Source organism: Lontra canadensis, unplaced genomic scaffold (genome assembly GCF_010015895.1).
Source record: "Lontra canadensis isolate GAN:19392208 unplaced genomic scaffold, GSC_riverotter_1.0 scaffold35, whole genome shotgun sequence".
Taxonomy (NCBI): domain Eukaryota; kingdom Metazoa; phylum Chordata; class Mammalia; order Carnivora; family Mustelidae; genus Lontra; species Lontra canadensis.
The window spans coordinates 3,032,375-3,049,327 of NW_022631029.1; the positions used below are offsets into that span (position 1 = coordinate 3,032,375).

Here is a 16,953-nt window from a genome sequence, read left to right on the forward strand (position 1 = left end):
TGTGGTCATGGGTGGCTCTGGGGGAAGGTGACATGTAAGCTGAGTGCTCGCAGATGGAGAGGTGACCAAGTATAGCTCTGGGGAAGGGAAGGGGTGAACCAGGCGGGGGAAGGGCGAACACAAAGGCCCTGAGGTGGACCCGTGCCTGGTGCGTGGGCAGAACAGCGGGAGGTGGGGTGTGGCTAGAGCTGAGGAAGGAAGGAAGCTGGGAGGAAGGCGATGGGGTTGGCAGAGCTCCATGCTGTGGCCGGTGTCCACCCAGCATCATTGCTGTGTTAACCTTGGGACTGGGCTGCCATCGTCCCCATTTAAAGCTGGAAAGACTAAGGCTCTGGGTAAATGAGGTCGAGCAGGGGTCAGACCTCAGTGGGCTCAAGGCCAGACTGCTTAGAGACTTGCTGTGTGGCCATGGCCGGACTTGGCCCTCCAATGGAGATAATGCAGGTGGTGCTGTGAGTGGCCCGAGTGTCAGAGGAGACAGAAAGTGGCCAGGTGGTTGGCGGCTGACACTGTGGGGCAGATCATCTGTCCTGTGCCCCTGTCAAGGAACCCTCGGCATGGAACGGAAGTGGAAGGGGCTGCATTCAAATCCAGGCTTCCCTTGCCTGTGAGACTCCATTGTCCCATCCCAGCCCTGCCCTGTGACCATGAGACACCGTCTTCATTGCCATCCTCATGTCTCATGTTCACCAACCACTCAGTTGGGGCCACCCCTCTGCCAAGCCCTAGAGCCAGAAAATGGTGGGGTCTCCCTCTGGGCTACACCCCAAGCTGACGAGGATATTAGGAGCCAAAACCCAGAGGGCCCATGTCACAGCCCATGTTAACAGGCTCAAGGCTGGGAGCCAGGATGACAACTGTGCCATTCAGAGGCTGGGCTTCCCACTGGTCCTTCTAGAAGGTTCCCTGGTTATTGCTTCATTTGGCCTCCTGGGTTTGGCCAAGAATTGGATGTAGTAGGGGCTCAATGATGGTTATCATGGGATCTGGTCAGGGAAGCACCATGTCCCCAGCCCAGGATGAGCCTTGGAAGCCATAGGAGATCTCTGTGGGATCGAGGGGCAGGGCATGGAGGCCACATTTCAGGCTCCTCCCTTGTCTTACAGAGATGGTGCCTCTGAGTCACCTGGAAGAAGAAGGACAGCCTCCAGCTCCTGAGTCCCCGGAAGTAAGTCACAGAGCTTTGATGCTCCCACGTGTCTTGTTCTTTTCAAGATAGACCGGGCGGCCGTGGGAAGGGCTGGGTTTGTTAAGCTTTTGCATGTAGTAGGTGCTTAATAAATGCCCGTGACTTCAGGGAGAAAGTAGAGGCAATGAGAATACCCTGACATGGTGGTTGGGCAGGGCCAGACTGGAGGGGGCATCAGAAAGGGGAGTTTTGGAGGATGTAGAGGAGTTTTCTGGAAGGAGAACATTGCTTGAGCCAAAGCTTAGAAACTCAGAAGCTGAGCTGGAGAAGTTGAGAAGGAGGAAGTAACACCAGGCCCAGGGGTTGGGACTTGAGGGCAGGGACACTGACCCCTTCTTGCCCGCTAGAGCCGTGCCCTCATCGGCCCATCACGGAGGAAGCCATGTGAGAGCGACTTCGAGACCATCAAACTCATTAGCAACGGGGCCTACGGGTAAGTCCTCAGGCCCCCCATAGACCCATTTCTCAGATGCCCATGGGGCTGCCTGGGGTCCAACGGTGGCCCCTGAATGTGGAGATAGGGAAACAGGCCTGACGAGGAAAGTAGAAACGCAGTACAGCCAGGCCAGAGCCTCAGATGGTCTCGTCCATGGTCTAGGCCGTTACCTACCCCAGGTAACTCTCCAGGTATAGGGAGTCATAGGCATTTCAGGGCCACGAAAGCCAGCAGATGGCTGCACGGCAGCAGGTGCGTGCAGCGAGCATTGTCTGAGCACCCCCCACTCACGGATTTGTGTGGAGGTCGGGGACAGGGGCCTTCCCCACAGCATCAGACTATGGAGCGGGTGCCCAGAGAGGGGGGCTTCTCGTCTGGGTAACGTCACTCAGCAGTGTGGCCAGGAGTCCGGGTCAGACAGCTCCAGAAGGCCATAGTGGCTCTGGGGTCTTCATAGGCCCCTGGGTGATCTTATAGTTGGCTAGTCTGTTCAAGGCAGTTTTATTAGATACACAAACCTGGCAAGCTCTAAACGCGTCAAAATCTGCTCATTTTGTCTGTGCGTAAAAGCAGTTTGAGCCTGGTGCTGGGGCTTTTGAGCTAAAAGGTCGCCATCTGCTATGAAGAAGTAACCTAGAGGCCATCTTGGGCTTCTCTGTGACACCAGGGAGAGTGGCTGAGACCCATAGCAGGGCTGCTTTCAGAGAGGGGCAGGGAAAGGAGAAAGGCTGTCCCGGATGTAGGGTCAGACGGCTTGGGTGAAGGCCTGGCCCCACTGAATGCGGGGGCCTCAGCGTCTGGCCTCAGCGACCCCGGCTCCCCCAGGGCCGTCTACCTGGTGCGGCACCGAGACACGCGGCAGCGCTTTGCCATCAAGAAGATCAACAAGCAGAACCTGATTCTGCGCAACCAGATCCAACAGGTCTTTGTGGAGCGTGACATCCTCACCTTTGCCGAGAACCCATTTGTGGTCAGCATGTTCTGCTCCTTTGAGACCCGGCGCCACTTGTGTATGGTCATGGAGTATGTGGAAGGTGCGGTCACAAGGGCTTTGTATGCCTCTGGGGATGGAGAGCTCACCCTCTACCCTAAAAGAGAGTCCCTCCTTTGACCATGCTGGGGTTTGCTCTGTCCTCCAAGGGGACCCAGCCTGCATTGGGGGACCCTCGGTCTGTGGTGGAGGGGCCCATCTTCAGGGTTTGGGGCTGAGGGAGCTCAAAGAGGAGTGTGAGAGTAGAACCCTGGGGGATAGGGTGAGGATGGACATCTTTAGCAGGGGCATCTGATGAGCAGAGGCCTGAAGGCCAGGAGTTAAAGCAGGGAAGGGAGGGAGGTGTGGGGCGGAAGGGCTGGCGTGGTTGGGGGCCAGGGAGAGGAGTTTGGGGAGCAAGTTTGCAGTTTAAGAATGAGCACTCCAGGTGAGTGCAGGGGTTTTAGGCAAGGAAAGGGAATGACCACTTAGGAGGCACCAGCTGTGTACAAGGTAGGGGACTAGTGCCCTTCTGGAGCTGCTGTCCTGCCAGCGGGAGAATCAGGAGTCAAGGTCTGCCCTCCCTCCTGCCCCTCTTGGTTCCCTGCCTTGGTTCGGTCCAGACTGGGGACGTTCTACAGGAGGTTGGAGTGGTCCTGTAGGCCTGGGGTGAGGCTGTAGGGCCCAGGGCCTCTGTGAATGCGTCTGCACCCCCCACAGGCGGCGACTGTGCCACGCTCCTGAAGAACATGGGCCCACTGCCCGTGGACATGGCCCGCATGTACTTCGCTGAGACAGTGCTGGCTCTCGAATACTTGCATAACTATGGCATCGTGCACCGTGACCTCAAGCCTGACAAGTGAGCAGCCTCAAGTCTTGGGGGTGTGGGAGCAGGGCCTCTGATTAGGGTCTGGGGCTGCTCAGAGCCCCACCTGCCCGGATTCTCCTGGCCCCGGGGCCCCCGGTGACAGGAAGACACAGAACAGTGGCAATCTTGGGCAGCTGGTACATACAGAGGCGAGTGGGTACTTAATAGGCACCTGCTGTATGCAAGGGAGAGACAGTACATTTATAGAAGGGCTGCCAACCAAAGAGAGAATGGAAGCACAAAATATACAGGGGAAGGAACTGTGCACTCACAGAGCTGTTGCTCCAAGGGGAGAGAGAACGTGCACTTAGGAGGCAACATCTGTATACTGGGAATAGGGACAGGCCCTTTGTAAGACCTACATGTGAAGGAAGGGACTGTGCATATCTTGAGCACGTGTTGTATGTTCGTGCAGGGAAGAAAGGAAAAGAATGTGTTTCTTGAAAGCATTGGGAGGTTTATTTTACTCTAGCACCTAAGAAGCACCTACTGCATACCAGGTTCTCTATGGGTGACACATGTGTGAATAATCCTTCATGCTCTGTAAGCCCTACATAATTTGCAAGGCACTCTCGACTGCATTAAAAAGCACCTGCTGTTTATAGACCCAGGGCTGTTTTTATATCAAGTGCCCTGTGGCTACCAGGCAAGAAGTGTTAAGAGCCCTGCCTGTTTCCAGGGCATCTCATAGTTTGCCAGTGGCTCAGAAGATGAAGTGTGTATTTGGCATCTGCTATATACCTGGGTCTCTATGCTCAATGCTCTAAGGAAGCCCTGTGCCCAGCAAAACTCGGTGGATCATCCTAGAGTGGGGTGGGGTCTTCCAAGGGTATCAGGTCACACCCCAAGGCAGGACCTGCCCCTCCCACGTGAGGGACTGTCATCTGCAAAAAGGCACAGGCAAGTGTCTGGCCCCAGAGGGCTCAGGGAGGTACGCACACGTAACAGGTGCTTGAGAAAAATAGATATTTTTTTCACTTTGGAAAATTTCAAATATATCCCAAAGTCAGGAGAAGGTGCATTCATTGGTGAGGGCCATCAGAGCAGAGTAGCACAGACTAGGCTGCTGAAGCCACAGAAATGTGTTCTCACGGTCCTGGAGGCCAGAAGTCCAAGATCAAGATATCAACAAGGGCTACCTCTGGAGGTGCCAGGAAGCGATCTCTTCCAGATCTCTCCCCAAGGTTCTGGTGATTTCATGGCTTGTGACAGCATCGCTCCAGCCCTCATGTGGTATGGTATCTTCCCTCCGCACGTCTGTGTCCACATGTCCCCTCTTCATAAGGATACTAGTCCCAGGGGTGCCTGGGTGGCTCAGTGGGTTAAAGCCCCTGCCTTTGGCTCAGGTCACGATCCCAGCGTCCTGGGATCGAGCCCCGCATCGGGCTCTCTGCTCGGTGGGGAGCCTGCTTCCTCCTCTCTCTCTGCCTGCCTCTCTGCCTACTTGTAATCTCTGTCTGTCAAATAAATAAATAAAATCTTAAAAAACTCTTAAAAAAAAAAGGATACTAGTCCTGTTGGATGAGGGGCCACCGTGCTCTAGCACGTCCTCATTTATTTATTTATTTTTTAAAAGATTTTATTTACTTATTGGACAGAGAGAGACACAGCAAGAGAGGGAACACAAGCAGGGGGAGTGGGAGAGGGAGAAGCAGGCTCCCTGCTGAGCAAGGAGCCCAATGTGGGGCTCGAACCCAGGACCCTGGGATCATAACCTGAGCCGAAGGCAGATTCTTAAATGACTGAGCCGCTCAGGGGCCCCAAGCCCTTGGTTTTAACTGCACCTGGTGGCTACACTGAAATGGTTTTCCTCGGCTGGTGTACAGAGTAGTTGCTCAGGAAACGTCCCTTATGTTTAAAAATAGTATCTGCACATAGTCGGTGTACGGAGTTGTTTCTTTATAGAGTCGAGGTATACAGGATGTGCCAAATGAAGGGTTTATCAGACTGCTTGGATCTACACAGTGAATTCTCTAGAAATGAACCAGCCCATGTACCAGGAGGTACGTGAAAATGTGACTTTATAAAGATGGTGCGGGGGCGTTCTACGACCTAGCAAAACTTGTATGTACTTCAGCTGATGGGAAAACTCCAGCAGCAGGGTACACAGTAGGTGTACAAGTTTTCAAAAGAGGGTCCTCTTAGGAAGTGCACAGAAAGATTTCTATATACAGCAGGTGCTCAAGCTTTGTTCACTGTTCAACAGGGAATGTAAACAATAAGTACCTGAAAGGGTTTAGTTTGTTAAAAAGAACGAACACGTGTACAAAAATACATTGTAGATCCCCCCAGTAGGGGTGCAGGTGTTTTAACACACAGTGGGGAGACGGAGGGATTCTTAGGAAGTTTATATTTGAAAAGTGGCGTATACAGTAGGTGCTCAGTAGCGACAGCAGAAACATGCAGTAGGTGCGCCAAGATGTTTGCCAGGTTTGAAATACCGCCTAAGAACCTATGAGAACATGCCAGCGTTCGGGAAGCTTCCCTGGCTGGACCTCCGCCCAGCTGGGGTGGCACCAGCTTCTGGGGTGGCATGAGCAGGCACCAGGCACCTCAGGGGGAGTCCCCCCTCTGGCCCTGAGTGCACCACTCACCTGCCCACACAGCCTGCTCATCACCTCGCTTGGCCACATCAAGCTGACTGACTTCGGCCTGTCCAAGATTGGGCTCATGAGCATGGCCACCAACCTCTACGAGGGTCACATCGAGAAGGACACCCGGGAGTTCGTGGACAAGCAGGTGTGCGGGTGTGCCAGTGGCCCCAGGGGTGGGACCACCTCCCTCTGTCTGGACCCCGACTCTCGGGACATGGGGAGACCCTGCAGCACCTCCATCCTCGTGCACAGACTGGCCTTGGCCGCTCTGTCTCTCTCGCGGCCTCTCTGGAGTTGGAGGCCATCCTCCTTTTCCCCCTTCTGCCTGACCCAGGTGTGCGGGACACCTGAGTACATCGCGCCTGAGGTGATCTTCCGCCAAGGCTATGGGAAGCCAGTGGACTGGTGGGCCATGGGCGTGGTCCTCTATGAATTCCTGGTGGGCTGTGTGCCTTTCTTCGGAGACACCCCCGAGGAACTCTTCGGCCAGGTGGTCAGTGGTGCGTTTCTCCCCACATGGCCACGGTTCGAGTCTTGCCCCCCCACTGGGGCTCTGGGCAGTAGCCCCCCACCCGCTTCAGGGTGCCTTGCCCCAACCGGATGCTGGGGACATGGCCAAGGGCAAGATAGACAGTGAGGAAGATCAGTTTGCAAATTATGGGACATCAGATACCAAAAATGCCAAGGAGAAGAAGCAGGAAGAGGGGAAGGGATGGGGTACTAGACGTGATGGGGGCCTGCCTTAAATAGGGGGGTCACAGAGGCCTCTGAGGTGACAGCGTGAGCAAAGCCTAAAGGAGCAAGAGGGAGCCACAGAAGTAGAAGAAGGGTACAGCCCTGGTAGAGAGGCGCAGCCAGAGCAAAGGCTGTGGGCGGGACTGAGCCTGGTGGTGCTGAGGGGACGGAGGAGGCTGTTGGTTTGGTGTGCAGTGAGTGAGGGGAGGTGGGGGAGTTGCTACGAGGGGCTATCCTCACACTCTCACTCCCTCTCTTATTTTATTCTATTTTATTTCATTTTATTTATTTCAACTTATTAATTTATTTCATTTTTTTTTCCTCGCTCCTCATTTTAGATGAGATCATGTGGCCAGAAGGGGATGAGGCCCTCCCAGCGGATGCCCAGGACCTCATCACCAGGCTTCTCCGACAGAGCCCACTGGACCGTCTGGGCACTGGTATGTGAATGTGTGGGGCGGGGGCCCAGGCGGGGGTAAGCAAGAACTCTACTTGAGAGGCTACATGGAGGAGGGGGACTTGAGGCTGGGGTTTTGAAGGATACATAGGAGTTCACCAGGAACTTGCAGATAGCTGGGTCTGATGCAGACAAGGGGCACTGAGGCCAAGTATGGGAGCCTGCAAGGTCACCATAGGCTATGTCCTAAGGTCCTCAGAGGCCCAGCCCACTGGATCCCACTGTTTGGATTTCCCTAGCCATCTAATTAATGGTTAAGGGACTGTTTGAGACTCTTGGAGCAACTATAGGTCACGTTCTTGATGAAGCTCAGCCACTGGGGAGGAGCATAGGGGCTGAGGCTGGGGAACAGGATATCTTCATGCCGTCAGCTCTACTCCATGGAGTTGAAATACATGGAAAAGGCCTGGGAAGGAAGCCCTCCTGGGGCTTTGTGGTTTCTCCAGGTGGTGGGATCTCAGAATCCAGCAAAGGCAAGAGCAAGGCCTGGGTTCTAGGCCCAGCTCTGTCCCTCTTCAGGCTATGAAACAGCAGCTGCTCCCATCGCCATCTTCATGGTTCTGTGTTGGCCAAGTTTGGGCTCAGAGCTGGCTTAGGAGGCAGTGGGGACAGGGACATGCAAGGCTAAGCTGGGCATGTCTGCAGGGGGCACCCACGAGGTAAAGCAGCACCCCTTCTTCTGGACACTGGACTGGGCCGGGCTTCTGCGACACAAAGCTGAGTTTGTGCCACAGCTAGAAGCCGAGGACGACACGAGCTACTTTGACAGTAAGTGCGGCTTGAGGGGGTGCGCTCTGCCATCCCACATTCTCCTGAGACAGGGAGGGGGCTGTCTGTCCACCCAAGTGCCTCACCCTGAGCCTGGAGCTTCTGACTTCCTGAGCTTTCTGAGAAATTAGAGCATGTCTGCTGGCAGCTGCTCCCCCTTGACTGGTTTCCTGTGCATCTGGGTTCAGGAGGCCACAGCATCCTCCCGGTTGCGGGAGGGGAAGCCGAGGTGCTGAGTGTGGCAGACCCTTGCCCGGCAGGTTCAGCCTCCTCAGTGTCCAGCCCTGACCAGGCAGGCAGGGAGCCCTGTCTGTCACACAAGAGGGCAGGGCGCTTTGCTGTGTCCCTCTGCCACTGTGGGTGGGCTCAGATAAGTCTTCCTTTGCCTACTTGGGGTTCCAGCCAAATAGATGAAATGCCGTTGGTCTCCAACACCTCTTCCAGAACTTGCTGTGTAATCTTGGGCATGTCAGAGGTCCTCTCTGAGCATCTGTTTCCTCTTCTATAAAATGGGGAGCATCCTTTTAAGATGCACAGTATTCCCTAATTCTGGGTGACCCATCCCAAGGGTGAGGATACGGAGGGCCACACACAAGAATTCCCACCCGCGATGCCACAGATCACAGGGACACAGCTGGGGTTTATTGCCATGTACTCTGCCACTCAAGCATTCTGTGGTCCCTGAGTACACCAGACATGGTCCCACTTCAATGCCTTTGCCCTGACAGTGTCTCCCTGCCTAGGACGCCCTCCACACATCACCCCCACAGCCTTTGCAGCCACCTCTGGGCATCGGGTGGGCTGCATGTGCCTTTCCCTCCCGCAGCACGCTCAGAACGGTACCGCCACCTGGGCTCAGAGGATGAGGAGACCAACGATGAGGAATCATCCACAGAGATCCCTCAGTTCTCATCTTGTTCCCACCGGTTCAGCAAGGTGGGCAGGGGCCCCAGACACTGCTAGCGCTCTGGAAGCCTGGCGAGATGTTCATTCTGGGGGCGCAGCGGTGTTCTTTAGTACATTCAGAATGTTGGACCCCCATCACCTCTGGTCTAGTTCTAGAACCTTCCTGTCACTCCAGAGGGAGACCCCTGTCCCCAAGGGCAGTCACTTCCCTGCCCTCCTCCTCTGGCCCCTTGCCCCTGCAACCACTAATCTTTCTGTCTCTGGATTTGCCTGTTCTGGATCTTTCACCGAGCCAGAATCCCACAACACGTCTGGCCTCTTGCATTCTCAGCCTGACATCTTCCAGGCACATCCATGGTGTAGACCGCATATCAGCTTCGTTCCTCTTTATGGCCCAGTAATATTCCGCTGTATGGATGGGCCCCACTGTGTTCACCCCTCCAACAATGGACATTTGGGATGTGTCCGCGTTGGGGTTGTTGTGAGCAGTGCTGCTCTGCTGGGTCTCACCTTAGAGCCTCGCCAGCTTCAAGGCCTCCTTCCTTTGTAACTGGATAATAAAAACCGTCTGTGCCGCTCACAGGCCTGAGCCCCATGCGGAGTGCCCTGATCAGCAGCAGAAACTCCCAGCTGGGGCCCCATTGGTAGCCAGGCCCCTCTGAACCTCAGTTTCTCCATCTGTACAGTGGGCTAAAGACTTCTATTCTTAGGGATGGATGGAAGGAAATGACTCACGAGGAAGCATGGGGAATATAGGAAGCTTTTGACTCAGCGGGCTCTTCTTCCCCGGGGTGTGGTTGCCTGTCTCCTTGTCTTTACTGGCGTGTTCTCTTGCTGCCAGGTCTACAGCAGCTCCGAATTCCTGGCTGCCCAGCCCACCCCAACCTTCGCTGAACGCAGCTTCAGCGAGGATCGGGAGGAAGGCTGGGAGCGCAGTGGTGAGGTGGACTACGGCCGCCGCTTGAGCTTGAACACCAGCTTGAGCACCGGCTTGAGCACCGGCTTGAGCACAGAGATCCGGTAGGTGGGCCGGGGAGCATGCGCAGATCCAGGCTTCCAGCCCACCGGGGGCTGGAGCCACTAGAAAGCTTCCCAGTGGCCCAGTCAAAAAGGCTCAAACCCGTGGGCCGGCGTGTTCAAGCCCCGTCAATGTGGCCAAGGGCTTTGCGTCTCTAACCACACCAAGCATAGCGTGGCGGCGCGACCATACTGTGTTGGCCCTGTTCCCTCCACCAGAATATCCTTTGCTAACGAACTCCTATTCATTCCTCAAAGACCAGACTCAGCAGAAAAATAATCAATGTCTGCTAAAGGATGAGTGTTGGAAGCTGGATTTTAATAAAAGATAGAAATTCCTCGGGCAGACAGAAGACCCACCCAGCATGCAGAGGGAACTCACTTGCATTTACAGATTACCTCTGTTTCTAAGCTGGGAGTTAAAATATGGCCACTAGGGGTTGCTGACTGGGTGTCCTGGGGCCAGGGTACCTGGCTAGTGTGACTTTAGCTCTTCTCTGCTGCAGACTGCGGTCCTGGACATCCTCTGGTTCTTCCTGCCAGTCGTCTTCTTCTCAGCCTGAGCGGGGGCCCAGTCCATCCCTCTTGAATACTATTAGCCTGGACACAATGCCTAAGTTTGCCTTCTCGTCAGAGGATGAAGGAGCCAGTACAGCCTCTGCGGGCCCCAAGAGGCCCATCTTCATTCTGGGGGAGCCTGATCCACCCCCAGCAGCCACCCCTGTGATGCCCAAGCCCTCAAGCCTTTCTGGTAGGTGAGGTCCCGGATGGGAGGGATAGTATTGTAGAAAGTTACCCAGAGGAGGGACTATTTGAGATGGGCTTTGAAGGCTGAATAGGAGCTCTCCAGAGAGACCATTCACTTGCCTAACAAAGGCTTTAAGATAGGAAAGGCCAGGGCTTCAGAGAGGCCTCAGGCCTCAGTGTTACTCCCGCGTGATACCCCCAGCTTCCTGGGATCAGGATGGGACTGGAGATGGGGAGGAGGCTGGGGAGCTCTGAGAGGGATATAGGGGTGTGAGGGGTGGGGGAAGGCTTCCCAGAGGAGGGGACTTGAAGAGTGGAGCTTTCCAGGGAGAGCAGGGCAGGAAGGAAGTGTAGGAAGAGGGAACTGCCTGAAGAAAGGCCAGGAGGATGCTGAACGGTATACACGCCGACTGGAGAGGAAGGAGCTTTGCTCCCTGAGGGCAGGGGGCAGAGCGGTGAGACTGGCCAGGCTAACCTCCAACTGTGCTGACCCCCAGCTGACACAGCCGCCCTCAGCCACGCGCGCCTGCGAAGCAACAGCACCGGAGCCCGACACTCGACACCGCGGGCCCTGGATGCTGGGCGGGGCCGCCGCCTTGGGGGCTCAAGAGAGCCAGCTCCCGAGAAGTCCCGGGTCTCCCCCAGCGGGGGCCGTGTGCCCAAGTCTGCCTCAGTGTCTGCCCTGTCCCTCATCATCACAGCCGGTACTGCGCATGGCCCAGCCTTGTCTTTCTTTGCCTGCCCATGTCTATTTCAGCCTCTGGGTTGGGGCCATGCCATGGGACAGGGGGCCGCAGCTAGACCCAGGGAGAGCTGGGGGACTGGCATTCCTGTGCAGAGGCCAGATGGGGAGACCGTGCTTGGGGCATTGGAACAGCAGCAAAGCAGCCAGAGTGATCAGCTTGGTGGGGGCGGGGGTTGCCCTCCCAACCCTGGTCCCTGCAAGGGAGTGACCCCCTCCCAACCCTGGTCCTGCAGATGATGGCAGCGGCGGCCCCCTCATGAGCCCTCTGTCCCCACGCTCACTGTCCTCAAACCCGTCATCCCGAGACTCCTCTCCAAGCCGAGACCCGTCCCCCGTGTGTGGCAGCCTGCGGCCCCCCATTGTCATCCACAGCTCAGGCAAGAAGTACGGCTTCAGCCTACGGGCCATCCGCGTCTACATGGGCGATAGCGATGTCTACACCGTGCACCATGTCGTCTGGGTAAGTTGGCCACAAGGTGAGCAGGAAGAGCGGGACCTGGTTTGAGTCTAGCTTCCCCCGGCAAGGTGCCTCACTTTTGGAGCTGCCCTCTCTAGTCTCAGGAAGGCAGGCTCATTCCCTGCAAGGTTTGGAGTCCAGGGCAGGGAGCTGGGGCCACCTGGGCCTTTGCTGTCCCTCTTCTTTATGGGCAGGGAGGTTGGGCAAGACAGACAGGGATGGACAGAGAGATAGAGACCTTAGTGGGGCACGAAGTTCCCACCCCATGCCTGCAGGTGCGGAGTGGGGTGTCGTCCTGCCTCCCCCCAGCCCAGGGCCTGTTCCCTCCCCACTGGTCACTCTCTGAACAGATCCCAAGGTCAAGGAAACAGCATGGGCAGCAGCAACTCGCTGAGCTCCCGCAGCTGACTCAGGTGGCATGGAGTCTCTAGCCACGGGGCCCCAGACCACTGACACTGCCATCCACCCTCACCCCCAGAACGTGGAGGAGGGAAGCCCCGCTCAGGAGGCGGGCCTGCGAGCTGGGGACCTCATCACCCACATCAACGGGGAGTCCGTCCTGGGGCTGGTGCACATGGACGTCGTTGAGCTGCTGCTGAAGGTGCAGCCCCCTTCTGCTGCCCACCCTTAGGGCTCCCAGAACCCCTGCCCCTGACCTCGACACTCTGGTTTGCTCCTGTGACCCCCTGACAGCTCCAGACTCTGAGGTTCTTGCCCCAGAACCATACCTTTCCACACTTGGTCTCACCTCCAGGCCTTGCAGGTCCCCTCCCCTCTGCCCAGGTTGTACCGCCTTCTTTGTCCCCCTTCCCCCACATCCCATGCCCCTACATTTGGCTCTCCCTCTGGCTTACCTCAACCATTGGAGGCTGGGGGTATCTGTGTTGTCTTTGTCTTCCTCAAACCATGGGTCCTTAGGGGCTGAGGCCTGGGGGTGGGGAAGCGGGCACAGGCCAGGAGGCAGGGCCTTGCTTGGATAGCTCCTAGGACCGGCAGGTGGGGGGCGGGCAGCTGATTGCGTGGGCAGACAGATGATGGACATGTACCTTTGGTCCACCGGGTAGTGGGCATTAGGCGAAAAGTGGGTAGATAAGATCGGGAGCTTCGATGGATGAGGAGGCGGGTGGGTGGATGGCTCCTTAGATGGGAGGCACCCAGGTCACCCCTCACTGTCCGGCCTGCAGAGCGGCAACAAGATCGCCCTCCGGACCACCGCCCTGGAGAACACCTCCATCAAGGTGGGCCCCGCCCGGAAGAATGTGGCCAAGGGCCGCATGGCGCGCCGGAGCAAGCGGAGCCGCCGGCGGGAGACGCAGGACCGGTGAGCGGTGTGTGGGCCCTCCACGGAGTGTTGGTGGAGGACCTTGGGCCGGCTCCCCGGGCTGCTGGGTGTGGGGAGGCGAGCGCGGGTTCTGAAGCATCAGAGCTTCTCACCCTCAGGCGGAAGTCGCTCTTCAAGAAGATCTCAAAACAGTCCTCTGTACTGCATACCAGCCGCAGCTTCTCTTCCGGCCTCCACCACTCCCTGTCGTCCAGCGAAAGCCTCCCAGGGTCACCCACCCACAGCCTCTCCCCCAGCCCCACCACGCCTTGCCGCAGCCCAGCTCCCGATGTCCCAGCAGGTACAGGTACGTGTGCTCCCCGGGGGCAGCTCAGGTCTGTGGTGCCTGGGCCATTGAGGGAGCCAGCTGGGTTTAAAGGAGGGAATGACATGAGGTGGGAAATGAGGCCCCCAGAAGGGCCTTTCCAGGCACCCTGGAGGTGGCAGGAGACAGGTGTGAGAGCAAAGGAGAGTGTACCCAGCCCCCAGCCAAGGGAGCATCATGAACAGCAGACAGAAGGCTTGTGAAAACAGGGGAAGGCTGGGGAGGGAGGGAAGAAGTTGGGTGATGGGTCAGGCCAAGGAGCTGGGCTTTTGTTGCTGGGAGGTTGGGAGCCATGGAGGGTGTATGAACAGAAGAGGGCATGTTTTAGATGGATCTGAGTTTTAGAAAGATCATTCTGGGGCAGGAAAGGGTGACTTGGCCCAATGCTGAGCACCCCAGTCCATGAGACAGCCAAACACAGACACCCCCAGCCGCACTGGGTTAGCATTCAGCTGAAGGGAGGAATAGGCTGGGGCAACCCAAAGGGGAAGCAGGGAAGGCCTCCAGGGGGCCGGGGCACCCCAGCTGCTACCCCTCTGGCTCACTCTGACTTCATGGGGTGGAGCATATCTTTGGCCTTTTGAGAAGTAGGTCATTAGATGGGAAGTGGGTGGATAGGAACTAGGGCTTTGATGGATGAGTAGGAGTTCACCATATCCAAGACAAGGGAACAACTTGCACACAGAATAGGAGGCAAGAAAAGCAGACATACTGGGTAGCCATGGGGAAGGACGTAGGCTTTGGCAGGTGTGCTCAGCCCCACCTCAAGGCTAGAGACATTGAAGCTGGTGGCCCTGACCCTCATCTGTCCCCCACAGACACCACGTCCCCTCCCAGTGTCTCCCCGAGCTCCAGCAGCCCTGCCTCTCCTGCAGCCAGTGGCCACACCCGCCCTAGCTCCCTGCATGGCCTGGCCTCCAAGCTCGGCCCCCCCCGCCCCAAGACCGGCCGCCGCAAGTCTACCAGCAGCATCCCGCCCTCACCACTGGCCTGCCCACCCGTGCCTGTGCCCCCACCCCGCTCACCCTCACCCCTCCCCGGGCACCCACCAGCGCCAGCCCGATCTCCGCGGTTACGCCGGGGGCAGTCAGCTGACAAGCTGGGTTCTGGAGAACGGCTGGATGGGGAGTCAGGGCGCCGCGGCCGCGGGCCAGACTCAGAGCTGGTGGTCATGCGGCGGCTACACCTGTCGGAGCGCCGAGACTCCTTCAAGAAGCAGGAGGCTGTGCAGGAGGTGAGCTTTGATGAGCCACCCGAGGAGGCCACCGGACCGCTCACCTCTGTACCACAGATTGCCGTGGAGGGCGCTGAGGCTGTGCTGGGAACTCTTGGACCTGCCGGGAAGGACTGATCCCTCCCACCTGGCCTCTCCCTGGCCTAGGAGTCGGGCTTTTTTTGTGCAATGTGTTTTCCATAAAGTGACTTCTGGATGGAGACTGAGCCACCAGACTAAGACACCTGGAAGGCGAGAACCCATCTCGGTCCTTACTGGAAGGCAGAGACCGCACCTCCCTCGTGTTCTGGTGCAGATCAGGGGCTGTAGGGGCCGGAATGGGGGACAAGGGTGGCATTGTAAATAGCAGCAAATCCCTGCGACTAATTTATTACTTTTTATAAGCGCTGGGTAGACTGAGCTGCCACTGTGAAGGCAGCTGCCCGGGTACTGCCCCTTGCACCTGGGACCCCATTTGCAGACGCTGCCCCCTGGGCTGAGAAGGAAGCACTTTGGACAAGTCATGTATGTTCGTGTTTTCTAGGTTTCCTGTATTTTTTTAGTTTTGTGTATGTGTGTGTTACTTGATCCCATCCTGGCCCAAGACCCACTGATCTGAAGGGATACAGGCAAGCTTACCTGTCTGGGCCCAGTTTGGAGAGTCTACAACTGATTCCCCTCTACCACAAAACAAGCAATGGCGATGATGCACTGGATTCTGGAAGCTACTTCTCACTATCATAGCTTCCATCCTTAGGCCAGTCTTGCTAGAGTTTGCTTCTAGTCCGAAGGCTTCAGCTTAGAGGAGGGGGTGTGAGAACTGGGACTTTGATGGATGAGTAGGAGTTCGCCAGATCTAGGCAGAGGGTCATCCATCCCACAGGGTGACACAGACGCTCTGGGAGGGAGACTCAGGACTCCAAGGGTACTGCCAGGGCAGAAGAATGTCTGCCCTGCACAAGATTTCATGTGCTTGATGCCCACCAGGGTGAGCCCTTGACCATGATGTGTCTGAAACACCCCATGGCAGGGGGTGGTCCCTCCATGTGTCACAGCCTTCCTAGACTGAAATTCAAGTGAGAAAACCCAACTGAGAGACAGTGGGGCCCAAGTTTGAATCTTGGCTTCCATGTGTGGCTCTGGGAAAATGGCTTTCCCGCTCTGTGCCTCAGTTTCCTTGTGTTTACAAAACTAATCCCAATGACTATTTATTCAGCATCTACTCTATGCCAAACGCTTTTACTCGTGGCTTCTTCCTCAGCCAGCCTTGAGAAGGCTGCAGGTGGTGGTGTCATCCCCATTTTCCAGTCAAGTAACTGAGGCCTGGTGAGGAGTGAAGACTTGTCCCACAAATCACCTGGTAAAAATCATGCAGCCAGGCCCTTTGATGGGCGTAGTCGACAAGGGAGCTTGAATGGAGAGTCTGGTGCCAGATACAGCTGACTCCCATCTCCAGCTTTCTTCCCTAAGATGTTATGTGACCCACTGGGCATGTCAGACAGAACCTCCATTTCCTATTTGGAGGTGCCTGGCAAGATCACTGTGCCCCACATGGTGAGGGCACTTTCCAGGCACTGCAGCCCACTCTGCATCCCTCCCAGAGACCCCCACCCAGCACTGGCTGGTGTTGGAGCTAGACCAAGGCTGTGCATGACTTGCTCCCTCTTTCCATCCTGGAGCTGACCGTGAATAAAAGCCCACATTTACAAAGAGGTCCAGTGTCTGGATTTGTGAGGGGCAAAGGAAGGGGTAAGGGAAGAGAGAGCGGTGGGGACCGGGTGAAAACTGGCTTCATTTACAGGGGTTCTGAAGGCTGCATAGGAGTTCACCAATGAGGTATCTCCCTGATGCCTTCTCAGCTCCCTGGCTCCTGCTGCCCTCTCCCTGAATACCCATCATAGGCTCTGCCCTTAAAATCTTCATCCAGACACCGATCTGGGGCCCTGAGCTATGTTAATTAAATAAAAAAACCATCTTTGTGCCCTTTCTATACAGGTTTTTGCTTGGACTGTACCCCACCACCACCACCCCCCAATCCAAACCCCCCACTCAGCTCAGCTCTAGTGTTTTGGGTTACTTCCTGAGCTCTGGGTAGTACCAGAAACCTTTGGCCACGCCCCCGTCCCCGAGTGTCTTCGGCTATCTCCGGAAACACTCATCCACATCTAGGCTCTTGGGCGTGTTCTCGCGCTCGCACGGCTGCGT

General features: G+C 56.6%; 1 protein-coding gene across 18 annotated transcripts in view; it reads left to right on the forward strand.

Annotated features, from left to right (window-relative positions):
• MAST3 (microtubule associated serine/threonine kinase 3) overlaps nt 1-16,462 on the forward strand; it is a 37,755-nt gene extending 21,293 nt beyond the window's left edge. For 17 of the 18 annotated variants that reach the window (XM_032867665.1, XM_032867667.1, XM_032867658.1 and 14 more), the window contains 17 exons: nt 1,107-1,168; nt 1,537-1,622; nt 2,451-2,659; nt 3,316-3,454; nt 6,070-6,202; nt 6,392-6,557; nt 7,131-7,232; nt 7,895-8,017; nt 8,844-8,953; nt 9,765-9,943; nt 10,447-10,691; nt 11,185-11,391; nt 11,666-11,892; nt 12,368-12,490; nt 13,074-13,210; nt 13,330-13,517; nt 14,354-16,462. In XM_032867665.1, coding sequence (XP_032723556.1) covers nt 1,107-1,168; nt 1,537-1,622; nt 2,451-2,659; nt 3,316-3,454; nt 6,070-6,202; nt 6,392-6,557; nt 7,131-7,232; nt 7,895-8,017; nt 8,844-8,953; nt 9,765-9,943; nt 10,447-10,691; nt 11,185-11,391; nt 11,666-11,892; nt 12,368-12,490; nt 13,074-13,210; nt 13,330-13,517; nt 14,354-14,886 — 2,969 coding nt within the window. In that variant the 3' untranslated portion in view covers nt 14,887-16,462. The remainder of the gene's footprint in view (nt 1-1,106; nt 1,169-1,536; nt 1,623-2,450; nt 2,660-3,315; nt 3,455-6,069; nt 6,203-6,391; nt 6,558-7,130; nt 7,233-7,894; nt 8,018-8,843; nt 8,954-9,764; nt 9,944-10,446; nt 10,692-11,184; nt 11,392-11,665; nt 11,893-12,367; nt 12,491-13,073; nt 13,211-13,329; nt 13,518-14,353) is intronic. The other variant, XM_032867656.1, reaches the window with a different exon arrangement.
• Nucleotides 16,463-16,953: the final 491 nt, after the last annotated feature.